Here is a 27,733-nt window from a genome sequence, read left to right on the forward strand (position 1 = left end):
TGAAACAATGTTTTAAATAGTGTTTAAGTTTTGCAGAATCCAAGCAAAATCTGAAAAAAGATTCACAAACTTCTGGATTTCCGATTTCACGGAACTAGCCCTTCTCAAGTAGGAGTGAGCTGGGTTTGTGTTGCTTTTGCAGATCTAAGACATCAAAGAGACCTGTGGGCCCGAGCCTCCCAGAACGTCCTGTGTGCTCATGGCTCCTCGGAACTGCTCCCAGCCACGGAAACATTCTGCTGGGACGTCCACAGGAAGTGTCACTGAGCACACCCACATGGAGGTCAGGAGACGTATCCCCTCACGTCAGAACATAACTTAGTGTCTGTACACGAAAATACGTAATCACGAAAGCCAAACGATTCTGCACTGGGGCCCGTCTCCGGAGCGTAGCAGCAGACCACCGTGCTTCTTGCGCGTCCCTGGGTTCTTCCTCAGCACGACGTACAGCCCACTGCTGGGCTGCTTTCCCTGCTTACAGAACTCCCACCCCGAGACAGGGTGGCCACATGGAAATCACCCACACCTCTGACTGAAGTTGTGCCGTCGATGAGTTAGTGCTAAGAATATCTTTAAAGGGCTTCCTCCGTGTGCTAATGGCCCCGTTTTGAAAATAAATACGAGGATTTGATAGTTATATTAAGAAAGACCTCTGAAACAGGACACTTTCCCCAGCTGAATGTGTCCACGCTGACGTGCATGCCACCGCATGTCGGGAGCTGAGACCCGTCAACTGCGTTGCATCGTCCCATTAGCGAGTGTCCTGTCCTCACTGCAGAAGTCCAAGGCAGGTTCCACACACACAAGCATTTGTTCTCGGGGACACGAACGCATCTTTGAGGCGTCCTTGCTGGGTACCGGAAGGCTAAGCCCCAGTCTCCTTTGGGCCAGACTCTCTCCGTCCTCCTCCTGGGGAGTCACCTTCCCCGAAGACCGAGAGGTGGTCCTCCCTGAGCGCGGCAGCCTGGGGCTCGTGGCGGTCACGTCTGGCCCAGTCTGAGCTGGCAGGCCCGCTGGGGGAGACCGAGCTCAGCTCCCCCAAAATCAACGCACAGGAAAAAACGTCTGGAGGCCTCTCACGATCTCTGATCTCGATAAGGGTCGGTGACTTATTTTTAAACTCTTCCGGATAGCGGCTGAAAGCACTGCGGTGATTCGAACTGACTCTCGAGGTCGCCGAGCTACCTCGTTAAACTGCCCTGGAAGGCTGAGCTGCAGGTGTGCCCTGATATGAGCAGAGCAGCTAAAAACATACAGAACAGGACTCACTCACGATGCAGAATGACTACACCAAGTGTCCGAGGGACAGACGCCCGTTCTCAGAATTTCACGGGCCCTTACAGCCTTTCTTGCTCATCTCTTCCATGGCAACTCTATCAAGGGGACTTAGTTAGTAAGACACGAAATATATTAAAAAGTAGATGAAAAGTTACCACCCTCAATTTTAAAAGAAATCATGAAAATGTTAAAATTAGGCATTGTCTCTAGTAGTAAAATGTATTTCTAAATTGGAACGTTTCCAGACACATGTATAAGTCTTTGCTTCATTTATATAAAAAGTTCAATTCAAAAAATACTTTTTTTTTGCCTTAAGAGATATGGTTGTGAGAATACGTTTTTTATTTTGATTTTTTGTCATATAAGTGGGAAATAATAACGAAATTCAAAGGAGTGCAAAAGAATGATATTTCTAATGGAAAAATGACACATACTGATTCTTATGCCATTCCTCTGCAATTTTCTCCCCAAATGGAAAGAAACCTGGTCACTTAAAAGCCGTATGCATTACTTCTGCACAATTTCTTAGATATATTACCTGAAACTCAAGGAAAGATAAAATTTTACATTTGCTTCTTAACGTATAAGACATTCAATAATTTTCTCTCTATATTGAAATTCAATATGACTATTTTGAGCTTTCTGCAGCCGGACACAGAGATCCCCACACGGGTACGTGGTATTTTCCGTGTACCCCAGCCCAGCCTCCCCCCAGAAACGGCTGGCGACGCAGCCGAGCCGTGGGCCCTCTGAGCCGGGGCATGAAGCCCAGTTCGGCTTCAGGGTCCGCCCCTGGCGGCACCACCTGCAGGGCCACCGCTCGCCACCACTGGGCTGGCTGGGGCACCACCCGCGGCGGTCCCTGAGCGCCCACCTATCCGGGAAGCAGTTTGGATTTGCTTCTTGCTTTTGTTCCCTGACACCTAGAGCTCCTCCTGTCCTCCCTTTCTCCTCAGGTGTCAGACGATAGGCTTCCTCATGGGACGTGTGGGACACTCCGGGTTTATGAAAACCTACACATTTCTAAGTGGACTGGGGACGCGAGGACATGAGGAGAATTTGGGTGGAAGACGTGCTGTCCGATGGGCGTAACAGCGAAGCAAAAAACACCTTTTCTTTGGGTTCCTGGCACTTTCCTTTTTAAATTACGCTTCAAAAAAACCCATAAATGAAAGTTTTAAAGGTACTCGTAACGTGAATAAAAAACCCTCAGTTTGATGACTCAGAGCACGTTTCTGGACGGATTGGGCCTCGGGGCACTGAGAAAGCCGAGCGTGATCCTGTGGCTAACGCTCAGGGTTCTGGTTCCCGGGACCCCGGGTGGACAGAGCGTCCAGGAGCCGTGTGCTGTATGAGCGGGTGGACGTCAGTGTGGCTCGGGACGGGCATCGGGGCCGAGCGGTCCTGTGACCGCGCCCCCAGAGCTCACGTGGTGTGCTGCGGTGTCCGCGGGGATGGCTCCCTCATCCACCACCCACCGATGGACAGTATCTTTCTAGCAGGCTTGCCGCCTGGCTCAGAGGCTCACACGCCTGCGGTCAGCCTCGGGTCACCTGCCCCCTCACGTGTGCTGTGTGCATCCCCCGTGCCCTTCCCCGACTCCGGCCCCGGGGTCCCCTGGGAGGGTGGCAGGGCCGGGCGCAGGGCCCCATGCAGAGCTGCGGTGTGGTCTGGGCAGCTCCCGGCCCGTGTTCTGGGGGGGGGGGGCGCTCCGCCGTTCATGCCGCATGCAACGTCTGCTCGCTTCCGCACATGCAGCCTGCGGCTCCGCAGCTGCGAGTCGTCGGTCATGCTGCCTCCTGGTCCGCGGAGGGGAGCCGGACGGGGCCCTCGCCGCCCCACGCACGGCTGCGCGCTGACAGGCCCCAGCGACATCCAGGAGTAGGCTCCTGTCCGGCGCGGCCGAACGTACCTAGCGCATCCTGACGTCCCATTCACTTAACGGGATGCGTCCATGGGACCTGCTGCCGGAGCACATGCACGTCCAGCAGCAGAGTGGAGCGGCTAAACAAGAGACTGGGGCAGCCGGAGCCAGAATTGGAATTGGACTCGGAGGACCCATGCAAAAAAAAACACACAAGAGGTGACTGGTGTGGCTGAGCGAAGGCAACAGAAACCAGCATTCTAACGCCCTGTCCTCGCGGATTCACCGCACCGCGCCCTGGGGAGGCGGGGGGGGGGGGGGCGTCCCGCCCCGGCATGCAGAGACCTCGCGCGGGGCCCTCGAGGAGGCACTCACCTTTGCCGATCGCCCCGAGCCCTCCAGCAGCCCGTGCCCTTGGTGTGCAGGGAGCATGGGGCTGCCAGGGCGTGTGCACGCTGGGGCGGGGTGGCCCCAGGGAGGGGCCAGATGCATGAGAATGCGCACCCCGACCGTGCTTGTGGGGTTTTCCTAAGGGTGGGAGGGCCTGGGGGACCCTTCCATGGGTTATGCCCATTGCTGAGGGTCCCCCATCGGGGCGGCACAGGGTGGGGGAGGGGTTTCCTGTAGATGCTGCTGGCTCAGCCCTGCCACTTTTCTCAGCATCACAAACCCGGTGGACTGCACGTGAGACAGATGGGCGACCTAGCGTGACCACGAGGACCTCTCCCTGCTAAGCTACAGCTACCTGCCACGTGCACGCCCCAGCCCGCAGCCCGCTATGAAGGGCACAGCGGCCAGTGAGGGGTGGCGGCGAGCCCGAGCCAGCCCGGACATGCCCCTGCCCATCTGAGTCCCCAAGGCCAGAGCAGCCGCTGGGCCAGACATGGACTTGTGTGGGAGCGTGCCGTGTCGTCCACGCGGCTGATGGCTCAGGCTGCAACTCCGGGGGACATCAGGTCCACTTCTCTGTCCACAGACTGTCTGAAACCCTTAGAAGTTAAGCGATGGAGGTTTACGCGCTTTAAAAGCAGCTCGGTCTCTGGAGGCTCACAGACCTGCGTGAGCCCAGGGAGATGCACGTCTTCGGGACAGAGGGAGGGAGGGGCCCGGGGGCCACACGGCCGCCCTTTCAGCTGAGACCCTGTTGCCGCTGCTAAGCTTCTTCCTGTTTCTGTTTCTCTTGTTTTCCCTCCGTTTGCCATGTTTGTGGGTCTTTCCTATTTTGAATCTCTCTTTTGTCTCAGAGAAAGTCCGGAGAGACAAGACGACGGTCTGCTCCATCACGTCCCGTGTGATGGCGGGCTCTCTGTCGTCTCTTGCTCAGTGTCCCTCCCTTCATGCCCCCCAGGCCCTGCCTCCTGCCCCATCCTCCGTTTACAAGCTATGTTTTAGCCTATTTTCTACTCTCTCATCTCTTGCTTAAAACAAAAAAAAATGGAGTTCTAGCCTTCTGGTGGGCTTTGCCTTTCCTCCTTGTTTTTTTTTTTTTTTTTTGGTCACATTTATAAGTGATCCCAGAGATTGTTAGTTTAATAGAAGTTTTTAGAAATAGATTGATCAAATATCTTTTTTTTACAGGCAAACAGAGCCAAACAGGCGGAGTCCATTGTTTAAATCTGTACCAAGAGCCGCCAAGCCGTGATGAGAACCAGCTTGTCTTGCGTCCCGGGGCGGCCGCACTCGGCTGGACGCGTCAGGTTCCCTTGTCAGCAGCAGCTGCTGCCCTGCCCACTGCCGGGGGCGGCCCTCATGCCGGGCTCCCTGGTGCGTGAAGACGGAGCTCCCTTGTTCATCTGCTCGCGATCTTTAGGGACTGATCTGCGGGGACCCCTTGCGTCTCATCAGAGGGGCACAGCGAAGGGGATGGCAAGGAAGGGGAATGACGTTGCTTTAGGCTTCTGCACCAAGGACGCAGCCAGAGCGGCTTCTAAGAACCACACTGCGCGCTGAGCGTGGGGTTTCCCTCTGATCACGAGGGGCCGACCAGAGAGCCACGGGGCCCAGGGCTCACACCCTGCAGCTGCAAGACGTGACCCCGGGAGCTGGTTCTGGAAGCTGCAGAGCACATAGGCCCCACTGAGGGCAAGATGAGAACCAGCAAGTGCTCAAGACGGGGGACGCCAAGTCTAGAAGGGGAGAGCAAGGCAGGCGGGACGGGAGGACGGCAGGAAGGAGCCAAGGAGCGGCACAGGCGTCCACCAAGGACCCTGTAGCTCCTGGAGGTGCCAGGGGCCCGGAGGGGTGCGGACATGCGGTGCCTGTGAGCCGGCAGCCGGCAGCCGGCCACCTGAGTCTGCGGCGGAGACCCCGCAGTGATGGAGCCTGCCCTTGGCCCAACCCCTAGCCTCTTAGAGAGAAAACCAGAGACTGTTTCCACCACAGATGCCCACTCCTTGTTGGAAGCCTTCACTGAAGATCAGGGACCCGAGAGGGGTGACGTGGGTCTGCGGAGGGACGCGTCGGAGCAGAGGACACCGGCTCCGCCCAAACCCGGCGCCTTCCGGGAAGACCTGGCATCTCCCATCCGCGCCCCCTTGAAAGAACAAGTTAGAGATGGAGCGAAGAGAGAGAGGTGCCATGAAGCAGGATGAGAAGCGAACTGTGATGAGCCACATGGATGTGGAAGACGGGAGGGAGGGACACGTGGCTGCCCCGAGATGCGAGCGCTCGGGGGCCAGACCTCCTCTCACAATCGGATGCTGCGAGCTTCAGCAAAGTGCGGCCCGCCACGCGCCGGTCCTGCTTGTGCCCTGACTCCCGCAGGGACAGGAAGAGTGAATCTCCAGGACATTGCGCAGTGACCAAGGACAAGAGGACTGAAACCATGTCACTCGAGAAAAAAGTTAATAAAACATTGCGAGATTTCAGCTTGGAAAAGAGAAGACGGTAGGAACCAAAGTTGCCACATTCATGATGGGAAAGAGGAGGGACGCGTGCCCCAAATGTCCTGCAGGGCCCAGGACCACTTTCAGGAAGGGCTTTCTTACCATGCACCTTCCTGGAGGGTCCCACCTGACCCCTGCATTCAAGAACAAGCCCGGGACCCCTGGAAGTGCGGGTCACTAGGGCAGGCTGGACTGGCACCTGCGAGTGACCACTGCGAAGACCTCCCAGGACTGAGGGTCTGGGCTCTGTCCACAGCCTGAAGCAGCCCAAGCCGGCAGCCGGTGTCCCTCCGTGGGGAGACCTGCCATCTCTCCCTCTCTGCAGCCCCCACATCTCTGCAGGTGAGGGGACAGGCTCACAGAAGGGATGGAGGCCCGGGGCCACCTGGAAAGCCCTGCCCCAGGGTCCCCACGTTCTCACACCAGCCTTCCTCCCCCACGAGGGGTGTCCTCTCTCAGAAGGCACGGCCAGCCTTCTCGAACCTCACTCGAGCTGAGTACCCTGCCTGCCTGAGTGCACCTGTCTGTCCTCCCAGAACCTTCCTCTCCTGCCTGCCGTGGCCCAGCCTGACCAGGAATCCATTGCTCAGAGTCCCGGGGGCCTTCCCAGGTTACACGTCACTCACTCATCTGAACGCAGGCTCTGGTTGGGGGTGTGCGGGCGGGGCCTGAGCGGTGGCACAGTTCCGTGTCTGGTGCCACATACGGATGTGGGGACGTATGGTCTCATCCTCTCTGCCTGGATGGTGGTTGTGCTCTTCGGTTTTCTGATTCGCAAACGAGGCCTCGAGGACCACGGAGCTGGTGCAGGTGCCTTACAGCTCGCATGTGTGGCACTGAGTGTCTGTTCTAAATGTCCTTCTTGTTCTCAGCAGGACGTCTGCAGCTAGGGTCACACCAGAGCCCTGCCCCAGGGTGCGGGGCTCTGCGGGCCCCAGGGTGCCACCCCCAGCTGCTCTGAGGGAAGGCCGGCCTGAGGACACTGTGGGGCCGTCAGTGGGCGGAGCCGCAGGTTCGGGGGAGTGGGCTGGGTGCCGAGGGGGACTCTGCCCAGAAGGGGAGGCGTGCACAGCCCCGCCCTCACAGGAGGTGGGATGTGGGGGCGGAGGGGCCTGGGCAGCCAGGAGGTGGGCTCGGGCCCGGGGAGCTGGTCTGTGCTTGCCTGGGGCATGTGCCTGAACTCTCCTGGCCTCAAACCCCGTAGCACAGGACAGGCTTGCCCCCCGGCACTCAGCTGCCCATTAGGAATATGAGTGAAAGCCATAGATTCGAGCTTTAAGATGGGCGAGGTCACAGAGATCCCACTGCTGACCTCTGCCTCTCGTGGAGGAATGGGTGATAGTCCTGCACCTGTGTCAAGCCCAGAGGGCAGAGCGTGTGCCCTGCCATCCACAGTGCGGGAGGCTGAGGACAGCCCGTCCTGCCGCATGTGACTCCCCGAGGCCTGGGCCTCAGCAATCATCCAGTAACAGCCAATAATCGCTGTGGGCCCCTGAGGTTGCCATTGACACGCGTCCTTTCCACAGGCATCCCAGGAGCGGAGTTCGGCCCCATCACCCCAGGTCACAGACAAAACAGGCTAGGGGACCCTCGCTGGAGCCCAGAGCAGGAGTGGCCAAGGGGCTGGATTCCCGCCCTCAGAGGACGCCAAGATTGAACTGTGGTTGGCGGTGGGATCTGAGGGGACAGGTGCAGTGGGGAAGGTAGTATTTGTGGGAGGGGCAGTCTGGGGCCCCCGTGGGGGCTAGTGGGAGGCTTTTCTCTAGAAGGGAACCCTTCAAACGGGGAGGAGGAGGGGAAAGCCAGGGCCAGAGGACAGTGCGCAGGCGTCGGGCAGAATGAGGCGGCAAGTCCAAAGGCGAGGGGGAGGGACCGCTCACAGCAGGCTCCCGGCGAGAGGGGAGCAAGGAAGGTCCTCACCCGTCCCAGGCGCAGACACTGGAAGGGGAGGGGGTTCCCGAGCAGACCACGGCTCTGGTAGGAAGGTGCGCCCCGCACTGACCCTGGTGGCCACACACGCGAGCCCTCCCCCAGCCGGCGCACTGCCCCGGCGCACGGAGATGGGGCGCACGGAGATGGGGCTCTGCGACCCACACAGCGGGGTCTCCGTCGCCGGAGGTCGCCAGTGTAGTTGGCCTTGCCCACTCCCAGCCGCCAGGTTGGGATGCGCGGTCGGGGGTCCTGCAGGCGCGCTCACAGGCTGTGCACACAGTCGGCTCCTGTCCGTGCAGCTCTCTGCGTCCGGCGCTCATCAGGGGAGACGCGCCCGCCCCACGTGCTCCTGGGATCGCGCTGCGGGTCTGCGGACACCGCATCCATGTTTCCGAAAGCGATTTCTGGTCTGAGTTTTAAGAAAGTCATTTGAAAATATGGTTGTTCCAGAGTGAATTTTCCTGGAAACTTCACTAGCCTGACACCAGGAAGGTGTTTCTCGGGAAAAGAATCCCGTTGGAAAATGACTTTGTGACAGGAGCTACAAAGAGGAACAGGAAAGACTTTCTGGGAAAGGAAGGAAGGGAAAGAGAAAGAAAGAAAACAGGGAGATTTATAATTGGGGAATCTCTGCGGGGTCAAGGGGCTGGCCGTCATTTCAACGTTCCCGTCTCATTAGCTGCTGTGGGGGAGGGTTTCTGGGGGCCCATCCTCGGGCCCAGAGCACGGGACAGGTGTCACCGGCCTGGGGTGGGGGGTCTTCCAAGGCTCCCGCAGGGCCGGGAGGACGTTCTGCACCTCCCACCGTCCCACCACACACGGAGCCCTGCCTGCGGGAGAGGCTTGGGCTGTGGAGCGAGTTGCCATGGCGACCCCTCGTCTCCGATGCGGCAGGTTCCACAGTGCGCAGGGAGATCAGAGCTGCGGGGCATGGGGGGCAGGGGAGGAGAGGCAAGGCCCCCGATGGTCTCGCCCCCCGGATGACAGCACACGACCAGAGCCAGAGCCATCCGGGGACGCACACCAGCCTCAGCTTGATGGCCCATGGCTCCTGAGGCCTTGCGAGTCTGCCCTGCCGCAGGAAGCCCCCGTGTCTACCCTGAGTCCCGTTGATGCGAAAGCTCAGCTGGCATTTCAGTGTCCTAACGCGTGGATCAGAGTCACACGCTGCCAGCCCTGTGGTACGTGTGACCGGTGACAGAGCAGGAACCTCGTACTGCGTGTGGACGGTCGCGCGGGCCCACGTGGGACGGCCCCACCCGTGTCATCCTGAAGACCGGGTCCAGGGACGACGGCGTGGTATCTTGGCAAAGGTGGCATGTGGACGTCACGAGCAGGGGCGCCCGCACCAGCCCCCTCCCGAGCTCCCAGTGCCACTCCCGCACGTTCTCCGCGTGGGGCCGTGTGCACATGCTTGTGTGCACCCATCGGTGTGCGAGTCACAGGCGGGACCACGTGCCCGGGACCCTCAGGCTCCAAGAGGAGCGCGGCTCTCAGGGACAAGAGGAATGCGTTCAGTCCACAGGCAGGGGCGGCGAGTGACCGCCCGTCCTTGGCACTATCCCTCGGTCTCTGTCTGATCACATCTGTCTGCGTGATGCCCTGGGCACAGCGTCAGGCCCTCACACAGCCGCTCCTCTAACGCCGTCTTCCCCTACGATGGAGGAGACGATGCTATTTTCCCAGTCGTAGAGGTGACAGGATCAGGTGCCATAAACAGCCAAGTTAGTCTGGGGTAACTAGTCCAAGCTAACTAGGTTGAGGCTACGCAGTCCAGGCTAACTACTCCGGCTAACTAGTCCAGGCCAACTAGTTCGGGCTAACTAGTCCAGGCTGCCGAGCTTGTCCGTGGCCAAAGCAGGATGTGGACCAATCTCTGGGAATGTGGAGACTGAGTTCACCTCATCCCACCACAAGGATTTTCACTTATTTTATCAGGAAAGTAGCCGTTGGCCAAAGCTCTTTAAAGAACATTAAAAAATAAATAAACTTCACGTTTTGGTTGTAAAATTGGCTGCTAGAAGGGCTGACGAGCCTTCGCATCACAGTTGCTTGGGCTACGGGGTCCGACCCGAGGGCTCGCGTTCTCACGGGGGATGCCCGTCCTCGCTGGGCTCATGAGGATTGATTCTCCGAGGTCATTCACTGAACTTCTTGCCGGGTCCAGAGCCCATCAGCGACTTTTCCAGAAAGAATCCCGGGGATCATCGGGCTCTTGTCATGTCCCGCCAGTAGCAGGGGGCACTTCAGGCCCCTCGCGCCGGCCTGTGGGGATGATGGTCCTCCCTGCTGTCCGTGGGCTCGGAGAGGTCATAACAGCCCTGCCACAGAGACGTGGCCCAGTGGGGTCTGCGGACCTCCGGGGACCCTCCGGAGCCGGCTGCTGGGCTCCGGGCGGGGGGCGGGCCGAGGGGGCGGAGGCGCTCTGTGCGGGCACTTGTGGGATGGCCCCAAGCCTTGCCTCGCTCTTCAGCTGTCTTTGGACCAAAGCACACCCTTGGAAGAACGCGGACGCATGTTCTTGTCTCCTGGGCTCGGGCATCCGCGGAAACTTCCAGCTCAAGCCGAGGGAGCTCGGGCGCCCCTGTTCTGGGTGGGAGTCGCGAGAGCCTCTGGGCGTTAGCCCCCCGCAGGCGTCGCTGCTCCTCCAGTCAGAAGACAGGGCCGGGGTCTCGCCCGTGTGTGCAGCCTCTCGGAGGCTGGAACCCAAGCGCAGTCCTCATGTTTGGAAGTCACAGACCGTCCTCAGGCTCTCACGCGGGAACAGCTTCTGGCCTGTGGAGACCCGTTCCCTCCAGCGGTCCCCGGGTTCGGGCGGTCCGTGCCGGTCCGCTGGCCTCGCTGCTCCTGGAGCCCCGCCCCTGTGCCTGCAGTTTGCTGCCTGCAGAGGGACGGTGCAAGGGCGGGACGGCGGGACGCGGGTGTCAGAAGAAACCAGCAGGGCAGGGGCCGCCGCGGACCGGACAGCGTCCGCCAGCCGCTGGCCCGGCTCCCGGCAGCGGCCATCGCTCCCCGGGTGAGTGAGTCCGCCTCACCAGAAAGCTGTGATTTCGATGAGCTGAGAATCAGACGACTTTGGTGTCTAGATGGAGTCCTCCTCTGTGCTTACCCTCCGGCCCGAAGGCTACCCGCGGACAGCGACCTGGAAATCTGTGTGTGCGCACATGAGAGCGGCCGGAGGGGCCGAGGCCAGGCCCCGGGTGCGCTGGCTTCTAGCTCAGCCCACAGTGAAGTTGCTCTCTGGGCTCTGGAAAGTCGCTCTGCGCCGGACCCTGATGTCCCGGCCTGTGGCACGAGGGTCCTAAGTGCCCGGCTCCGGCTCTGCGCCCCCCTCCTCCCGCCGGCTCTACCCCCAAAGAAGTCCTGTGAGGCCCAGATCCTACTGGGACTTTTTGCAAATAAGAAAGCTGAAGTTCACACGTTTGGGTGACCTCTAGGAGCCGCGCAGTGAGGAAGGGGGAAAGGGTCTGAAACGATGCCCCCTGACTCACGTCCACGCCCCTTCTCCCGCGGCGCGGCTGCTCAGGCAGAGCACTGCCCGGCCCGAGGGAGCGCCGGTCGTGGCCACCTGGCGCCTGGACCAGGAAATGTCTGCTGGATGCGGGTTTTGTGTCCCGAGACCTGAGTGTGGATGAAGGGCCCACACGGGAGCCTCCTCTTAAGTACCCAGAGGCCTTAGCTTCCGAGACTGTCGTTCCCACGATCGGAGGCTTCCGCCGTGGCCTCCCTGAAGGGGACATGAAGGCATGGCTACACACAACAATCGGGAAGAACCAAAATGGCTTTTGTGTGAGATGTAGCCTTTGTAGAAAGGACAGCACCGCGTGCTCTGACCATAACCAGGGTGACGCGGGCTCAGCCTCGTGCCACTGTAACCCGCAGGTGGCCAGGAAAGTTGAAATTCAATCTGGGGTCACAGGCGCCCGAGACTTCGGGGGTCTGGCCTGGATCTGGGACTGCGGGAAAGAGAGAGGCGCCTTTCACTACGTCCCCTGCCCAGCTCTGACCCACAACGGTGTGCCCTGAATACGAATTGCCTGTTTCCATTATGTTCTCGTCCTAAAGCACGTGTCATCCAAAAAAGGCAAGTGAACTGAAGCAGAAATTCAAGATCGCTTGAAAAGTAAAGCAGCGACAGAGACTAGGACGACCAAAACACGCGGGGACGGAAGGTGGGGACGAGCCGCTGGGAGCCTGACGGCTGACGACACGTTCAGTGGGTGACTGGGAGGCTGATTTGCAAGTCTGATAGAGGTAGTTTAAAACTGAGCCATGTTAGACGAGAGAGAGAAAAAGACGTATTAGGAAGATAGAATCCTTTTATCTTTGAAATATTTTGATCTTGGTTTTTGGAGATTCTAACATGAGAAGTTTTCTCTCCTTCATTCGTTGTTGGATTTGGGTCAGACTTGAGGTGCTGGTCGTGTCTTTCTGCCCGGGCCTCCCTCCCCCCGTCAGCCTCGTTGCTGCTGAGGCCCCTGGGCGGACGCTCCAGGCTGCCATGATGGTTCCCCCCACCGTCTTGCCTCACACCGTGTTCTTCCGTTTACAAATGTGTAGATGCGAGCTCGGTGCAAACGCAGACTCGTTAACCCTCGAACAAACTTCCCGGTGTGGCCGGCGCCACCCGCCGTGTAGAAGGAATCGCAGAGGTGAGTCACTCGGAGGGTCGCCCGGGGGGAGGCAGCTGAGCCGGGCCAGGGTCTGGGCCTGGAGGCGGGTGCTGCGGCGCGCTCTGCTCCCGAGGCTGCGAGGGGGACCCGAGCCCTGACGCTCACGGTCACCTGCCACACGTGTTTCAAAGACCCAGACCTTTAACCCCGGCCAGGTGCTTGGGGGTCTCTGCTAGTGTGACTGAAACCTCCTGACTGAATCTAAGCAGTGACCTTCTAAAGAAAACAAACGGCTCCCAAATGCTTGCAATGAAACAAATTTAAGTTATTTCTACTTAGCCCCCAAACTCACGCCATTTGAGGTCCCCGGATGGGCATTTTCAATGGCAGAAAATGTTGTCATGACAGGAAAAGGGGAACGAGCAGAAAAAGCTCAGGGAGAGGTTACAACTCGGCGCCGCCGCGGATCACCGTGCCGGGAAGGAAGGCGACAGAGAAACGTGTCCCCGTCGGAAAGGCCAGAATGAATCCCGGGGACGGAAACGTTCGACGAAGGGCACTCAGGATGCGCTCGATGCGGGGTGCGTGGCAGGTGCCAGCACGGGACGGGACGGACCTGCCCCCCACCCGGGTTGCCCAGCCCACCGCCCAGCGGGTTCCGGGGGGCCCTGACCACACACACAAAGGTCTTGCTAAGTCAGGTATTTTGAACAAGCGAACACAGAAAATCCAACAAATAGAATTACACACTGCCTTGGGCGTTATGGCGTTTTGGAGAGGAATGTGCACTTGATGCTATTTGGCCCCAAACGCCCTTACTGAAAAGCACGAGGCTGTTTGCCCTCTTCAGTCCTGGTCTGGCTCAGCGTGGGAGTACGACGGCCCGCGATGGGGTCCACCGGATGTTTTCTCGGGACGAGGAGTGGTGACAGGCAGCCAAGTGGAGAGGGAAGGGGGCCGCCACTCAGGAAACCCAGACGCACCCAGAGTCCCGAGGGAGAGAGGCCCGCGCCCCGAAGAACCAGCAGGCGCCGCGTCTCCTTTCCCAAACAGCCCAGGTCTTAAAAGACGTAAAATTCAGTTTTTGCTCCGGAAGAGGTCCCGGTGTGCTCGAGCGGCTCGGCGTGAACGCGAGTGGGAAGACGGCAGGTGTCGCTCCCCACCAGCTCCGGTCCTCGGCTGGAAGGGGGGGCCAAGAAGGCCCGTGTTCCCGCTGGTGTGCGCGGTCATCCCACGGCCCCGGTTGGGGCGGCGGGGTCGGTGCCGGGTCATCAGTCGCTGCCACGGCCCTTCTGCACGTGCCACCACGTCTGCTCCGCCGGGAGGCCTGGCGGGATCAACGTCACGTGCCCGGAGCGGCCGCCCGCCGGGGCCACTTGCTGAGGCTGTGGCTGCCAGCTGCCTGCCCTACACAAGGGGACGTCCGAAAGCTCATGCCCATCCTCACCTCCTTCCCCGCCCAGGGTGGTCAAGTTTCCAAACTCACTCATTGCCGGTGAGCTCACCCGATCCCCTCTCTACGCGGGGGAGAGGAGCTCAGAGAAGGCCACCTGCTGTCCCCGGTGGTCATCGCCAACCCCACTCGACAGCCTCCCTTCCCACTCAGGGGCTCCTTTCACGGTTGTGCTCTACAAGCAAATGGTTCTGACGCGTTCATTAGGTCATTGACTCAATGGCTTGCCTCCCCAGTGACGTGCAAATGTCCCATGGACTGTGACCTGGGTCACCCTCTCAAGGAGCTTCCTCACGCATGACAGGAGACCAAACCTCCACAGCACGAGGAAGGGCAGGGTCGCTGCGGGAAGAAACCAGCGCGTCGCGGGGTTGTGGGTGTGAGGGGCTGTGCCCCGGGGGTCCGGAAGCTCTGTGCTGGCTGGGCTTCCGTGGAAGAAGGTCAAGGAAGGTCATCCCAAAGGAAGGCACCTGCGCCACAAGGATCATGTAATTTTGTACCATCAACTGTGCAGATGTTTTAAAACGGTGTTTTAGGAATTGAGAAATCTGCGGCTAAGATGTCTGAAGCCTCAGTGCGTGTGTCTGGGATTGGGCCTCTCCTTCCCGTGGGAGGTAAGACTAAGGCACTTCTGCCCCCGACGGGCACAGCCCGCAGAGTGCCCCGGCCTCCCTGCGTGTCCGCAGCGCTGGCGGCAATCACGGGGAGCCGGCGCCCCTCTTTGCAGCAGGGGTGGGAAGGACCCGGCCGAAGCCAGAACGTGACTGGAAACTCTTCCCCGAGAGACGCTCATTTTCGCCCTTGACCTCCCACATGTCCCTCCAAGCCGTGCCTGACGGGTCCAGGGATTCCTTCCCGAGAGCCGACGCCGCCCTCGCCGCCCCCCCCGCACCCCACCGCCTCTTCCCATCCCCAGAACCCACCTCCAGCCCTGCCAGCGCATTCTCGCCTCGCGCGGCAGGGACGGCTGTGACTTCTGCAACAGCGTTCGGCACGAGCGCACCTCCCGGTGAGGCCTGCGGGGGCTGCACGCCCGACACCCCGGCACCGCGCCCACCCTCCTGCCGTCCCCGCTGCGTGCACGCCTGAGCCCATGTAGCCTCGCGACTGGAAAGGCCCCGTCCGTGGGAGGCCTCGGCCCCACATCCACAGGGCCTGGGATACGCGACTCTTCGCACCCCATGTGGCCCGCGCGGCCCTCAGACGCTCCTCCTACTCGGTGCCCCAGGCCCCTCGAAATCGCCCCCGCACGGCTGGTTTCAGGAGCCGCAGCTGCTGGGCACGTGGGGCGGGTGTCACGCCCGCGCCCCTGCCCTCGGCCCACGTCCTCGTCCTCCTGTAAAGCCTGCTCTTCAGCAGACAGAGCAGGCAGAACCTGGCTGCTTCACCCCTGCCTGCCCGCGTGAGCCCGCCCGGCCCTCGGGAACTGGTGGGACTGGAAGCAGGCACCAGCAGCTGCCACCAGCGAGCCGGGGGCCCCTCCTACTCCAGTGGGACGCAGAGGCCTGCCAGGCCCCATGAGCCTTTGTGGGGTCGGCCCCTGCTGCGGCTCTGCTCTCCGCTCCAGAACTCTCCTCCGGCTGCTCTTGCACGGACCTCCCTGCTGTCCTGGGTGACCTCCCATGGCCGCGCTCCTGCTGTTTCCCCAGGAACCGGCACCAGAGGAGGACGGGGACTTGCTCGGCTGGCCTTGTGCCGGGGACTAGAGCCGCGGCCCGCACCGCAGGGTTTACGTATAGATCACAGCCCACAACACGAGACCTTTGTCTGTTGTCCTCCTCAACCCCCGCACGAGAATCCCTGCACTATCGTTTCTACGAAACAAAGTACACGTGTGGACCACAGCACCCACTTCACACAGCCCCTTCACATCGCTGACCCACGTGGGACGACCCCGATGCTGCGACGCGGCCGCCCTGCCTCCAGCTCCGGGAAAGCACCCAGTGGGCTGTGCCCGCCTCCACCGTCAGGGCTCCCAGGGCCGGAGCGCTGCTGTCACTCTGCTGAAAGGGGGATACAGACACTGTCCCCCCGAAGCGCTGTGCGGTTTTGTGCACCCAACCCTCACGTTAAACGCAAAACCAGGCCTCAAGATCACAGGGAGATCGGGATTGGTAAGAGCAGTAGAGATGAAGGACAGTAATATTTCTTTTCGCTGCTTTTTCAGTTCCGGGGACTTATATTCAAAAATCCCTTGTCTTGTTAAGCGCACCTCTGTCCCGTCTTAGGTAAGAGGGTGCACGTGTTCCAGTAGATTTCACGCCTCCCGCACGTTTTTATCTGGAGAGAATGCGTGAGTTGCAAACATCGCCAGGGTGTGACCGCGGACAGAGAACGTCACCAACACACCCCCGAAAAGGGAGAAAAGCCGTTGCCGCACGCACACGGGGACGCTGAGCAGGAGGGACGCGCGTCCAAGGCACGTGGCCCCGGCCCTTGAGCGTGAAAGCAGAGATGGACGAGGGCTCTCTGTAGGCCCGAGAATGAAGACTCGCGGGAACGAGTCCCCTCTGTGTCCCGGATCGCGGAAAGCGCACGGGCACGTCTCCAGGAAGCAGATGCTCCCGGTAATGGGGACCACACCCCCGTGTGGCTCCACCTGCTGATTAACGCGTGCGAGCCGGAGAGAGAAATCGCTAAGATATTAACGGCAAGCAGGCTTCTGACAACCTTAAAGCCCCAAGTATTAATAAGGCATATGCTAATTACGAGCTGGTTTACTTGGTAACGACAGGAGGAGGCCTGAGGGTCTCTCTGAGAACACCTGCTTAATCACACTGGCATTTCCAAGTTTGAAAGTAATGAAGTTGCATATATTTTTAAAATAACACAACAGACTTTCTAGCAGCTTCTAATGAACGCTTCTCTAATGGTCTCAAACAGGGGGTTCTTGCGGAACGCAGGTGCCCTCTTCTGAAGACGGTCACCCGGTGAGGTCTGCGTTGTGTCGCGCTCTCATCGGTCTCCGTGTGGCATTAGATTCAAAGAAGAGGCCAGGATGGGATGTAAAAGATCCCCCGCTCGTCTGTGGCTTAACCATAAAACAAGAACGCTCAGTAGCCAGATGCTGAAAAAATCAGAAGCTTTTTAGTTGCAAGAATAAAATACTCCTGTTTATTGGAATGTGGTGAGAGGAGAGATGAGGAACGATGCGGACGGAGTCACCGCATGGCACGGCCCAGTCAGACGTTCGCTCAATGCCTATGACCATCTGCGCTAGATGTGATGAGGGGGACAGCACGGTAAGTCTGCTTCCCCTGTCACAGAGGTGCGCGTGGCCAGCGGACGGTGTGGTCTACGACATTCTCGTCCTTCGCCCCGAAGAGGTCTGTGGGACAGCCTGGCATACCCTTCATGAAGCCAGATTACACTTTCGTTCTGATCTTTGGGAACTGTTTGCACTGCATGTTTTTTTCCTTAAAAAACAAGAAACAAACCAGGTGAGACTGAGGTCGCTCACGTCTCCACGCTGTCGCGGTGCTCACGGACTCTCTGGAAGCAGACGTCACATCTCTGTTTCTCAGTTGCCCGTAGAGAAAACCATTCGGCCCCAGTAGAACCGGAGACTTCCAACACAGAAACGACAAAGTGGAATTCCCTCGTGCCAGGGATTGGCTCTCTCTGTAAGGCCACAGCTGAAGAACACAAGAGCCAAGGTGCGACTCTCCTGAAACGGTCCCGGTTTGGAGCGAAGACTCGCCCCAGTGCGCTCGTGAGTTGCTCTGCCTCCCGGCCCTGCCTCGTCATCCGTCAGCCCCTCCAAGCCTGCCTTTCCCAGCAAGCGAGAAACCAAAGAGAGGGGTTCTCCCTCCTGAAATGGCCAGGAAAAAAAAATGCCCTCCAAAATCCTTGTCAATAATTTCCCAAAGGGAACATCTACTTTATTTCCAATTTTGTTCATTTTGCTCCAGGGAACAATGAATTAGTGAAGTGTTTACTGGAATAAAACCTCAAATTTACAATTTAAGGCCGACATAACCTTCTTTCTCAGCCAGAGGTGTTCCCCACAGAAGCTGGCTTCCCGTCCAGCTCGGGTCTGCGTGTCCGGCAGCAATGTGGGGTCCCGAGGTTGAAGGGGTTCTTGCTCAGGATCGCCCCAGGGAGGCCAGGGAGGAGATGAAAATGGGACTAAAGTCCCAATAATGGCGAGAGGCCACATTTAACTAGATACGACGTATGAAGAAGGCTGGGACGCCCCGACCGCTTCACGGAAGGAAGCGTGTGCAGCTTTGACCGCCGGCCTCGCAACACAACCTAGACGACAACAAGACGCGCACAGACTCGACATGCGTGCGTGGCGACATTAGAACATGGTGCGCGTATATGCGCGCATCGACGTTTAAAAACGCTTCGACAGCGATATTGAGGATAAGAAGGAAGTTTTCCCTTCGTTCGTGCGCGCCAGATAAGCTGGGTGATTTATAAAGAGATGTGACCGGCCCAGACGTAACGACATATGTTTGTTCAAAGGCTGACTCTTGGACGGTTTGTATTTTATCTTTGACTAGATGACAAATTACTCTTTGTTCAGGAACAGGCGGCATCACTCAGTGCTTTCTGAGGCCTGAGGAAATGGTTCATCATTTCAAGACGGGGAACGGAAGGCTAAGAAAATATTCCTGGGGGGGCACCTGGGTGGCTCAGTGGGTTAAGCCTCTGCCTTCGGCTCAGGTCATGATCTCAGGGTCCTGGGATCGAGCCCTACATCGGGCTCTCTGCTCCGTGGGGAGCCTGCTTCTTCCTCTCTCTCTGCCTGCCTCTCTGCCTACTTGTGATCTCTCTGTCTGTCAAATAAATAAAATCTTTAAAAAAAAAAAAAGAAAGAAAGAAAAACTTCCTGGGAAAACGTCCTCCTCGTGGCCTTAAAATCCTCCCCAGGTTTGTTGCAAGGAGACACACGAAACCCCCAAGCCTGTTCTAATGACATCACACGTTGCGGTCCCCCTCGTTGGATGGACACGGGTCCACGGCCAAGGCTTGCGGTTGCGGCCACGGCAGAGTAGGCCAGTCGGAGGCAGGTGAGACGCGTGTACCAGCCCACACCGTCTCGCGACGAGGGGCGCTGCTCTCCCAGGACGGGCTTTGCCACCCGCCGGTCCTCTTCTCATCCGAGCTGGCCCTCTGCTCCAGCTCGCTCATCCCTCGTCTGTGGCCACGGGGCCTCCCTGCTGGTCCCCTCGGGGCCGGCACCAGCTGCCCTCCCCCTCCTCCACCCAGCACCCGTGACTCCTCTGTGCTCCCCTCCTGCCCAGGTGCTCTGGATGGAGCGTTTCTCTTCTTTTCGTTCCGTCTTACAACACCGACTTGAGGTCCTTGGAGGCTGACATGACTATGGGTTTTTCAATGAACGACCGAATGCAACAGCCCAGCCCACGGTTTCCCTGGAAACGTCAGTTTGTGCGTCGCCCAGAAGCTCAGGGACTGTGCAGGTCGCCCCCTTGGACTGGCCGCAGGACATGGGACACCGGCAGAGGCATGTGCGGGCAGCCTCGGCGTGCGCAGTAGATGCCAAAGTGCAACACACACTCACAAGCACACTCACGCCCACGCCCACGCGTGTGCACAGCCGCACACACACATGCGCACACGCTCTGTCAGGACACACCAGCAAGAGAGCAGCACACGAGTCCAACGGGCCGCGGACCGGCTCCGGGTGCCCCCACGCCCTCGCCAGCGTCACCCCACGGCCCAGCAGGGTGGAGGGTGCGCCCGTCTGACCACACCCCGCGCTACTGTATTTTGCATAGAGAACGTGGAGAAACACTGTGTCTCGATGATTGACCTCAGCCGACAATGCTGCCTTCCTTCGGTGGCCCAAGCCAGACTCTGACTCGGATCTGCTCTGTAACCTGCACCCTAACTTGAGACACACGGAGGACAAACGGACGAAGAAGAGAACACCCAGACCGCGGGTCGCACAGCCGCCTGGGACCATGGGTCACACACATACCTTGCACCTAGACGTGGGTCACACACATGGCTTTGCCCGGACCGTGGGTCACACACTGCTGGAGGACCCTGTGGGGACTTCTGGAAAGTACAGCTCACATTATAAAGGGAAGGAGACACTGAACGTTGTTTTTGGCCTTGTTCTTGGCTGACTTGTGCGGATATACTGAGGCTGGTAAAATTTAACGCCAAGTCCAAACACCTGGGACACCTACGTAATAACGTGGGTGTGACGCTGGCCACCAGGGGGAGGGGCTCATCCCAGGGATGGAGCTGGGGCTGCCACCAGCCGAGGACGTGGGTCAGCGAGGCCCCCATCCCCATGCTCGCAGTGGTGGCGTCAGGGCCACAGACACAGAGGAAGATTGGCTTTTCCGGTGACCCTTCCCCACCCTCGAGAGTCTCCGTGAGGCAGGACTGAGGGGCGCAGCCTTCTCGGCCTGGAATTTGTGTGTTCATGCCTGTGTGTCCACCTGTGTGCTCATCCGCGTGCATGTCATCCGTGCACGCTCGTCCCTGTGTGTGTGTCCGTGTGTGCTCACCCGTGTGCATGTCATCCGCGTGTTCACCCGTGTTCACCGTGTGCATTCGTCAGCGTGTTCATCCGTGTTCACCCGTGCGCATGCCGTCCATGTGTTCACCCGTGTGCATGCCGTCCGCGTGTTCACCCGTGTTCACCGTGTGCATTCGTCCACGTGTTCACCCGTGTTCACCCGTGCGCATGCCGTCCATGTGTTCACCCGTGTGCATGTCATCCGCGTGTTCACCCGTGTTCACCGTGTGCATTCGTCCACGTGTTCACCCGTGTTCACCCGTGCGCATGCCGTCCATGTGTTCACCCGTGTGCATGTCATCCGTGTGTTCACCCGTGTTCACCCGTGCGCAGGTCGCCTGTGTGTGTTGTGTGATTGCGTGTTGGCTGGAGTCACCCTCAAACACTCTCATCTCTGAAGTTCAGCCCTACTGTGCCTGCCTGTAGTTCATATACTTTACTTATTTTAAATCAGTCCTACTTATTACGATAAAATAAAAAATCTTTGTGTGACAAAATACTTCTTAGGCTATTTTACAAACACACTGGGGCGCAGACCTCGTAACCCTTCTATGTCGGAGGTAGGTTCTCTGGGGGTCGTGGGGGGACACGGGCCCGCACAGCCCCGGTGGGCTGTGAGGCCACACTGTGTCCGGGGAGCACAGGCGAGCTGCCGTGGGTCCGGCTGCCGGGAACATCGGGCCCTGCGTTGCCCGCCACTGAGGCTCCCCCGCAACGCTGCCGATCGGAAGAGGTCCCGTGGTGTGGAGAGAAGGCGCTCGGCCCCCAACAGCCGGTGGTCTGCCCTGAGCTGCCCAGCCTCCCATCCCGCAGTGTCCACGCCTGAAGAACGGGCCTAACCCTTCCCGTGCTTCTCTCGGAGGAGACGGCGTGTGCAGAGGCCCCTGTCCACTGCCGGTCACCCGCGGAGTCACTCCCGCATCCACTTCCCAGCCACGCACAGTCCAGCGCACACCCGGTTTCTCGGCACGGGCCTGCTGTACGACAGGAGGAGTTGGAGAACTGAGGCGAGGGGTCCTGGGAGCATTCTGTGAGGGGGAAGACGGCGTCTGACCAGCCTGTCCGCAGCGTGGAGGCCACGGCCCTGCAGTCCCTCCCGTCCCCAAGGAGCGGGCCTCCCGCCGTGGCCGCCGCCCCCAGATGAGGAGGCAGCGTGCCCTCTGCTGAAGGAGCCAGGCCTGCGGCGGGGGCGGCAGCTCACCACGGCTGTGGATTTACTGTGTGACCCAGGCAGGCGGGAGATGCCGGAGACGCGGATCTCCGTGAGAGCTGGCACGCGGGCGTGCTTCCCGTGCTGTGAACGACGGCGGCGGCGGGATGCGCCGGCCACATGCGACCCCGGGCAGGGATGCCCCCCCACCGAGCCCGCTAAGCCCCAGCCAGTTCTAGAAACAAGGAGCTCTTTGAGAAAGTAATGGCGTGGCCCAAGGTCTGAATTTTAATTTTCTGATTTAACGAAATGTAGTCATGTTGGGAAAAAAGCCAAGTTTTACAGTAGCTATAGCTAACATTCCTCCCTGCCCCAGGTGGAGGTGCCGAGGTGACGCCTGGGGGCTTACAGAATCCACCGGAAAACTCTCCAGAGGGCAGAGAGCCAAACCGTAGGGCTCCCAGCACCCCGCGGTGAGGACGCGCAAGTTCAAATGCCAAGAAGAGATGGTGGCGGCTCCTTCTCGCGCGGAGCTCACTGGCGGCAGGAGCCGCCGCTGGGCAAGAGAAAGAGCCGAATAATAAAGAGGCATCTAAATTTGGCCCACCGAAGTATGAACGGAAGCCAATTTGGGGGCCCATTTTAGAGCTAATTGCCTCTGATTGAAATCGGTCTTGATTTGGCTTAAATTGGAGCCTCAGAGGGCTACGGCACCTCCGGCACGGCCGTGTCTACGGCGACGGCGCATCTGGACGCCGGAGGGCTCCTGGCGGGAGGACACGGGCTCTGGGAAAAGAGGACGACAATGACGGGAGGTGACTGGCAAGCTCCTTCCCGTTGCTCCCTTCAGGTAATCTTAGCAAACGGAATTTTTGGAGAAGAAACTTCCCTTCAGAGTCAGAGCTCTTGTTAGGCAGAATTCTTACTGAAAAATCACTGTGATTTGAACAATTCTATTCACTGCTCCCCCCATCCCAGCTTTTTGGACTGGGGTCTCAGTGAGTATCACGTCTGGGAATCGGGGCACAGAGGAGGAAGGTTCGCGGGACCGTGGTGACACCCGGCACTGAACCTGCTCCTCTCGGTGCGTGGCTCTCCAGTTCCGGCTCCCTCTTCCCTCCCGAGCCACCGACCCTGGCTGGATGGGACCAGGAAAGCAGTGGCTTCAGAGTTTGGACGGTAGGCAGGTGCACGTTAAATTTTAATACATTTTCAGTTACATATTGTACATCGTTGGACATGAAATCACCCACTTCTTTTTAAGAACATCCCAAATGTGTTGGCCTGGATGAGATCAGAGCAAGGTGTTATCTCAGGAAGTTCAAGAGATTTGAGGATCCAAGACCAAGAATTTCTCCAGCACAGCTCCTCTTTCCACGACCAAGAATGTCCTGTTCACGGCCAACTATCGAAATTCAGTGTCAAGTGTGACAAGAAGAACATTTCCAGAAAATTCTGTAACACAGAACTTTTGGGAGATTATGGGGATCCTGCCTAATACGTCTTTATGAAGACTCAGAAATCGTTCATCTACCTTCAACAGTGCGCTCTGGCTGTCGCGGAAGCGGCCGCCGCGGCGGGCTTTCCCCCACCTTCGAGGACACGCTATTGAGAAGCACACGTGTGTTGACTCTCCCGAGCAAGCAGCTCTAGATCTTGACGGCGTCATCCTACGCCCTGACGCAGGAAAAACCACCTACAAGGCTTTCGCGACTCAGATTGAAGGTAATGAATAGAGGGTCTTGTCAATGAAGAAGTTAAATGAAAACACGTGTTGTAATCTATGGTCTCCTCCATTCAGAAAGACTTAGCAAGTAAAGATCAGTCATTTAAGTATTAGACTTTTGACAGCAGACATTTAATTGGAGCCCACAGTTTCGAAGCTTCAGAAAATGGGTCAAGTTTAGATTCCTCAGGAAGGATCAATCAAATTGGGATTCACTTGTTGCAAAGACAAGTTTACAAATGAGTATGGCTTTCAGACCAACCACGACTAGGAAAAGGCCATCCCTCTCTGAAGATAAGGCCTCCCATCCAGGAAGAGGCAGGATGAGAGGATGGACCCTCCAGCCCTGGCCTGCGGGACAGGAAGGCCAAGCCCTGCCCTCCGAACACGCGGATGGGAGGGCCACCACGCCATCCTCCAAGATGAAAGGAGAGAAGGAGAAAGCACTGGAACCAGAGAAGTGGCAGCTCTTCTCGGAGCCAAGGGACGAAAACCAGCAACAACCGGGCCCTCAGAACTACTCTGGCCTCCGGGTGTTGAGAGGCCGGCCAGCGGGGAGCAGTCCTACATGGCCGTTGTGCAAAGGCTCGCTCTCGTTTATGGCTGGCCTGCTGGAGCTGGACACGGGCCGGACTTCTGCAAAGGAGTCCTCACCAAGAGATTGAAAGGGAAGTTGCCACGGTCTGAGGTGCACGTTCCAAGTGCAGTCAACCACATTTTGATCGTGAGGGGAGTAAGGTTTTAAGCCATGAAAAAAGATGTGTTAACAAAGTGGGTTGACTTGTTGTTGCTAAGTCTGTCCGTTGTGAGGTCCTAAGAGCTACTTCCCCATTAGGCACTGCGGGGATGACGCTACAGGCTTTAAACTGTTAAGCTAGAGGATGCCCTCCGGATGTGTACACGCCATGAAGAAGACGCCAAAAGTCTTGTGACGCAGGGGCTAGTTCAGGAGGCCACTGAGCACGAGCAGGTGATCTATGGCACCAGGGCCTTGGACAGGGACCCTGTAAGAAACGACACGGTGTGAAACAGAGCCCTGCACTCTGAGACAGCCCTGGTCTGTCGCGGTGGGACGGGATGTGGAGTGAAATCCTTGGGAGAGAATCCAATAGGGGCTCCAAAGAGCATATTTTTCTGCTTTGGAAATGAAGCAGTTTCCAAACAAAATGGAAGCCAGGCAGTTGGATGTGGCGCTGTTTATGACACGTCAGGTGATTAAAGAATCATCTGGGTTCTTGGTTCTCATTCTGCTGTGAAACTCCTTTCAGGTCCCGCCTTTCTTCCCTGACACACACCCTCTATCCCCTCTGACAGGAGCAGCGAAGGCTTTCACCCGCTTTCTGAGACTTGTACGGACGCCTTCCAAAACCCACGTAGGAACGGACTGTGGTTCCGTACATACAAGGAAGAAAGACCTCAGTCTGGGGATATAAATCTAAGTGATCAGATTTATGCTTAAAATACAGGAAACGTTGAAGGCACGGGGATGGGAGAGCAGACGGCTGGAGGGCGGGTGTCTGAGTGCTGGTGAACACCCAACTGTCCCCATCCATGAGCCAGTGGACGTGACCTGATGCTGTCCTAGAGGATTCGCGACGAGGACCGCAACATGCGGAGGGAATCAGCTATTATCGTGGAGAGTTTCTGTCATTGGTGCTTTCTAAATGCCCATATTTTAAATAATCATGTGAACTACAACTTCTAAAAAAGTCAGTCCTTCACTTTTTAGGTTGGAATCACTTCCTGAAAGTTCGAGGACCTCCGTCCAACCCCCCTTCCGTGCGCACGTGTCTCAGGACAGAAACGGCTGAGGCTTTAGACCACTCAGGATAGAAAGGCTACGGCACGAGAGTGCTAGAGACCAAGGAGAGGGAAGAGGCAGAGAGACGGTCCCGAGAGGTGACCGACGTCCCGAGGACCCAGCCGCGTGTGGTGTCGAGGTGCTGCGTGCACAGCGGGTCTGTTTAAAGACGCCGGTGCTCCCACGGGACACCTCCATGGGCTACTACCACGTGACAGATCTTTAGGAGAACGATTGTATGAAATCTTACTTGAGTTCTTGCGAGCTGGTGGCCAGCATGCTCCGGATACTTCTGTCGGCGAGCGGACAGCCCGACAGGCTGTAAGACAGGCCAGAAGAGTGAGGTGAGTGCCCGCCCCGGCTCGTGCTCCCGGACAAACACGACATACAGTTGAAACTAAAAAGTTTAATGCAGAAAGCGATGGGGCAAGTGCTGTATATTGATTTTTTTTTTGTATAATTAACTCTCTTCTTTGAAGAAGATGTGTCTGTTAATAAACACTTTTTGGAAAATAGTATGAAAATATTTGCGCTCTTTTCCCGGTCAGAGAATCGTCCGAATCGTGGCGGCTTACTTGCCTATGAAAAGCACTGTACGACGTGCGCACGGGCTTTTATAGGTCAACATAGAGCACTTGGAGGGTTGACACGAAATTCGACGTTGGTACTTCGACAGCATTGTTGAGGTAAGCTGAAAACAATAAATCGAAAAGACAGAATCCACCATGAGAAAACTGAAGTCACACCTTCTATGTGAGGCGTAATTACCAGTCACATGACCACTCCCATCACACCTTGGTGTTGGACATCTGCCACCAAACAAAAACAAAACAGCCAGAATAGTAAGTATGTTTAAAAAAAAAAAAAAACTTTACGAAAGTTTCATTGTTTCCAGTTTAGCTGCAATGTCTGCACCGGGCCTCAGGCGCCCGGGGAAGCTGCCAAACGCACGAGCACAGACGGCAGGGGCGGCGCCACCACACAGAGCGCCTGGAGCCAGCGCGCCCCGCGGCCCCCCGCCCCGCCGTGCCGGCAGCCGGACACACTCGTGTGCTGCGGACGTTGCATGCTCCGACGGCAAGGCATGGACACATCGGTTTTTAAAAATAAGCCAGAGGGAGGGACAGTGAGGAGGCGTGGCCGCGGCGGCTCGCGTTATGCTTACGTTATCAAGTCCTTCTTGCTCTCCTTGCACTGGGGGTACTTGGGCTTGGGGCTGGGGATGGTCACCTCTCCCGGGTACCTTCTCTCCTCCAGAGCCTCCTGGAATGGGTCCAAGTCTTCCGGCTGCAGGCAAAACACGGCTTCAGGGCCGGCTGGGGACCACACCGCACACAGAGCACGGACGCGGCCCTGGGGCCGGCCGCCTCCGCGTGCTCCCCTCTTCCCGCACACTGAGCCTTTCAAACCGGCCACACCCTTGTCCCAGGCCCGGACTCTGCTCCTCAGTCTCTCATCAAGTTGCCCCGAAATCCTAAATCCATACTTGTCGGGGGGCAGGGCCTTACTCGGGATTTCTGCCAGGGCACTTAGACGGGGGCAGACTGCTGGTTTGGAAACCAGAGACACCATTTCTCAGCCAGTCTCTTTCCTTCAGGGTCCGGGGGGCACCTGCTGGGGTTCACCCCCTCTCATCCAACACGGACCAGCAAAGCTCAACCACGAACCCTACGGGCATCTTAGGATGAGGCTTTTACAACCCTTGGGGAGGATTCTGCGTGTGCATTAGGGCCCAAGACAGGGGAAGACCCTCGGAGCTGCCTGTCATCGTTCTCCTTACTCTAAAGCAGCGTTCCGGGTCCCAAAGAGAGTGGCCCTGCAGTAACTAAGAAGTTCCCATAGATGGCGACACCCCGCAGACGCGTCCCGTGAACGCAGGAGAGCGGTTCCACTTCTGGGACAGTGTGTACGATGCAAACACTTCTGTCGATTTATGAGGGTTTAATTTTAATTAAGATAAATTCAGAGACTCAACCGCCATGCCTTATTTGGTAGCAATGACTTAACACTGCAGGAGAGAAAAGACTGTGGAATTCTTGCCGCTCCGATTCCGTCCTTGGGCAGTGCCTGGATACTTAAATCAATTCAAAGAATAAAGATAATAGGCTTTAGGATGTAATGGCCTTATAACCAGGTGCCTTTCTCGCCAATCCTACAAATAGCTAATGTTCCCTTTTTCTGCGCTTCCTTGTTTCTCTAAGAAGCTATTGCTTTGATGGTGGTCTCCCAATTGTATTTAAAAAGGATTTTCATTTTTTCCATGAATAAAGAAGACGTAATAATTTTCAGAACTGAACACTGGAGAAAAAGCCAGTGCAATAAAGAGCAACCGTTTCTTCATTTCTTTTCTTAGCCTAGAGGATGTTTTAACTATTTTCGTAACTTGAATGTGACCATGCAACCACAGGAGTCCCCCACTTTCCGAAAGCTCACGACACACCACTTTGCTCTTATGAAAGACCTACTTTACTACCTGCTTTCGCTAAGAAAGAAACCCAAATAGGATTTTTGCTTTTACAAAAAAGGCAA

At 57.7% G+C, this 27,733-nt stretch overlaps 1 protein-coding gene across 12 annotated transcripts in view; it reads right to left on the reverse strand.

Annotated features, from left to right (window-relative positions):
• The window catches only part of MYT1L (myelin transcription factor 1 like), a 394,040-nt gene that overhangs the window by 30,964 nt on the left and 335,343 nt on the right, over nucleotides 1-27,733 (reverse strand). For 8 of the 12 annotated variants that reach the window (XM_045979466.1, XM_045979469.1, XM_045979468.1 and 5 more), the window contains exons 17-19: nucleotides 26,370-26,491; nucleotides 25,951-26,013; nucleotides 25,455-25,523 (exon numbers count right to left, since the gene is read on the reverse strand). In XM_045979466.1, coding sequence (XP_045835422.1) covers nucleotides 25,455-25,523; nucleotides 25,951-26,013; nucleotides 26,370-26,491 — 254 coding nt within the window. The remainder of the gene's footprint in view (nucleotides 1-25,454; nucleotides 25,524-25,950; nucleotides 26,014-26,369; nucleotides 26,492-27,733) is intronic. The other 4 variants (XM_045979474.1, XM_045979472.1, XM_045979471.1 and 1 more) reach the window with 1 other exon arrangement.

Source organism: Meles meles, chromosome 15, assembly GCF_922984935.1.
Source record: "Meles meles chromosome 15, mMelMel3.1 paternal haplotype, whole genome shotgun sequence".
NCBI classification, from domain to species: domain Eukaryota; kingdom Metazoa; phylum Chordata; class Mammalia; order Carnivora; family Mustelidae; genus Meles; species Meles meles.